The 2,496-nt window shown below is 39.1% G+C and overlaps 1 protein-coding gene across 1 annotated transcript; it reads left to right on the plus strand.

Annotated features, from left to right (window-relative positions):
• Positions 1-6: 6 nt before the first annotated feature.
• Positions 7-2,360, plus strand: LOC112094526 (WD repeat-containing protein 43-like). The gene is made up of 7 exons (XM_024175618.1): positions 7-15; positions 503-616; positions 860-1,095; positions 1,195-1,277; positions 1,572-1,683; positions 1,862-1,936; positions 2,017-2,360. The coding sequence occupies exons 2-7, from the start codon at positions 514-516 to the stop codon at positions 2,203-2,205; spliced, it is 798 nt and encodes a 265-aa protein (XP_024031386.1). The 5' UTR covers positions 7-15; positions 503-513; the 3' UTR covers positions 2,206-2,360.
• The last annotated feature ends 136 nt before the right edge of the window (positions 2,361-2,496 follow it).

Below are 2,496 nucleotides of genomic sequence, written 5' to 3' on the forward strand. Positions count from 1 at the left end.
GGGTTGCAAGAGAAGGTGTAATTAAGTTTTCTTTTGTTTCTGTTCCTCGTCCCTTAACCTACTTTTGTCTGTTTTGCGTTGACATTTGCTGACTGTTGAGGAGGTTTTAGTATATGGTCTATATCTACATGAAGTTTGCTAATGGCTCATCGTATCTTTATTCTTTATCCAATTTGTGGAGTAAGTTCTAATAGCTTATTAGATGTTTTAGCTCAGAGATAAAGCCCCAACGCTTCTTAATTTTCTGAGAACATCTCCCTCCCTCTCTTTATACCTAGCTGCCACCCACCTTAAATATCTGCCCGTAGTTGAGTCTTGCTCTGCAGACTGCCTGTGGATCTCCATGGTGCTTCCTTATTTTCTGACTGCCATCATCCATATATGCTGCAATTCCAACACTCTGTATATATGTGACAGTTATCTTTCTGGGAATTCCTGCTTCTAGGAATTTTTTTTAGTTGTGACACCTTTTCTGAAGCCATTACTGAATATTTTATCACAGATCTCCATGATATGGATTTAGAAGCAACAGTTTTACCAAAGAAAAGTGAAAAACGTAAGAAGCACACTGTGTCTGAGCTAGAACATTCAACTCTGGGAGACATGATTGACATTGGTAAGGGTTTTCTTGGTTGGAGAAAGTACATAACCCCTTCCCCCTATCCCGGTCCCTGGAAAAAGCAATTTTTGAAAGCTAAATCTTCCTAGTTTTACAAATTTGCTTTCTTATCACATGCTTACGTTGCTCCTTCACATTTGCCTCAAACTTGTATGATAGATCTGGAACAGTATGTATTTCATGGAGTCCAATAATTGATCAAGTTTTTATCTTGCATGATAATTGTACCCTGATTAATAGGTAACGGAGAGGCTGCCGTCGGAGTTCTTCTTGATGACGATGATTTAAATGAACCAACCATGGGGGAAAAACTCGCAACTTTAAATTTAGATATAGCAAAGAGAAACGAAAATGATGAGTCTTCTCTCGCTGCAAAGCCTCCTAGTGCAGACTCTGTTCATGTTTTGCTTAAGCAAGCAATGCATGCTGATGACCGAGCGCTTCTGTTAGATTGCTTGTACACCCAAGATGAAAAGGTATCCCCTGACTCTCCCCCTTGGGCCATATTATTAGCTGTTTCAGAACACACGGATGGACGTCAAAGTTAATATAAACAATTCAATTTCTGGTTGCAGGTTATTGCAAAATCAATCTCACTCTTGAATCCATCAGATGTTTTAAAGCTTTTACAGTCCCTCATATCTATTATTCAGTCAAGGTAAAGATTATGCAGTAGGCTGTACCCTTCGATGGTTTCAAATAATCATTTTTTAGGTTATGGCTTATACTATAACATCCCAGTTGCTCATTTTGTTTGGGGTTCACTTTCAAATCTCATATGATTCGCAAGTGTAGACATTCTAGCTGGATAATTTGGAAGTGGCTTACGGGGCTTGATTTATCCAATATTCTTTGTCCCTTTCTTGTTCTTGTTCTGGAAAAGTTAAGTCTGTGTTTCTGTGTCCTGACTGCTACTTTTATCCAGCCTAATGAATTCCTATATTTTTTCCAGGGGTGCAATCCTGGCCTGTGCCCTTCCATGGCTGAGATGCCTACTTCTTCAGCATTCAAGTGGAATAATGTCCCAGGAATCTTCTTTAGTTGCTTTGAACTCTTTGTATCAGGTACTATCTAAAGATTATCCAAAAAACAAAAGAACTGTTTGTTTAAGAAGGGACCATGTGCACTTCTATGGGAGTGACGCTGTCCCATCTTATATTTTTCATTAAATTGCAAGAATTTTTTTATTTTCTACTTTTTGCTTTCTCCCGGTTAAAAATGGAAATTTTGGTTCATATGCAGCTCATAGAATCCAGAGTGTCCACTTTCCGATCGGCTCTTCAACTCTCAAGTGTGTTGGACGTGCTTTATGCAGGGGTAAGTTCTGTGTTCGTACACTAATATTATGCCTGAAAGCTTTTGTAGCTCTCTACTTACGGGAGCTTTTTCCTCAACAGATTGTTGACGATGAAGTGGATGAAAGCGACGCAATCGTGCCAGTTATTATTGAGGACAAAGATGAAAGTGATGAAGAGGAATCTGAAGACGCCATGGAAACTGACGAAAGCAGCGAAGACGACGAGGCTTCTGATGAAGCTTTTGGTGGTCTTGGCGATCTCGAAGGAGACAACGACATGAGCGAGTAATATACAGACTACAAATTTTAAGGGGAAATTTTGATGATTTGACTTCTGATGGTAGCGAGAATATGATATTATGTGTGTGGATTATGACGAGCAATTATGTATTAACTAAAAACATTCCAGATGAATGAGAAATCTTGCCTAGTGTTTATCTCTCCTTTTCTTTTTTACACTTCAGGCTGTTACTTAAAAGAGCTACCCGGCCCTCCCCGGCCCTCGTAGTGGGGCGTCCAAAGGTTGGGATGGGTTAAAAATTTACATTTCTATTTATGTTTTGCATACTAAAATTAGTAT

The sequence above is a fragment of the Morus notabilis genome, unplaced genomic scaffold (assembly GCF_000414095.1).
Source record: "Morus notabilis unplaced genomic scaffold, ASM41409v2 Scaffold9160, whole genome shotgun sequence".
NCBI lineage: Eukaryota > Viridiplantae > Streptophyta > Magnoliopsida > Rosales > Moraceae > Morus > Morus notabilis.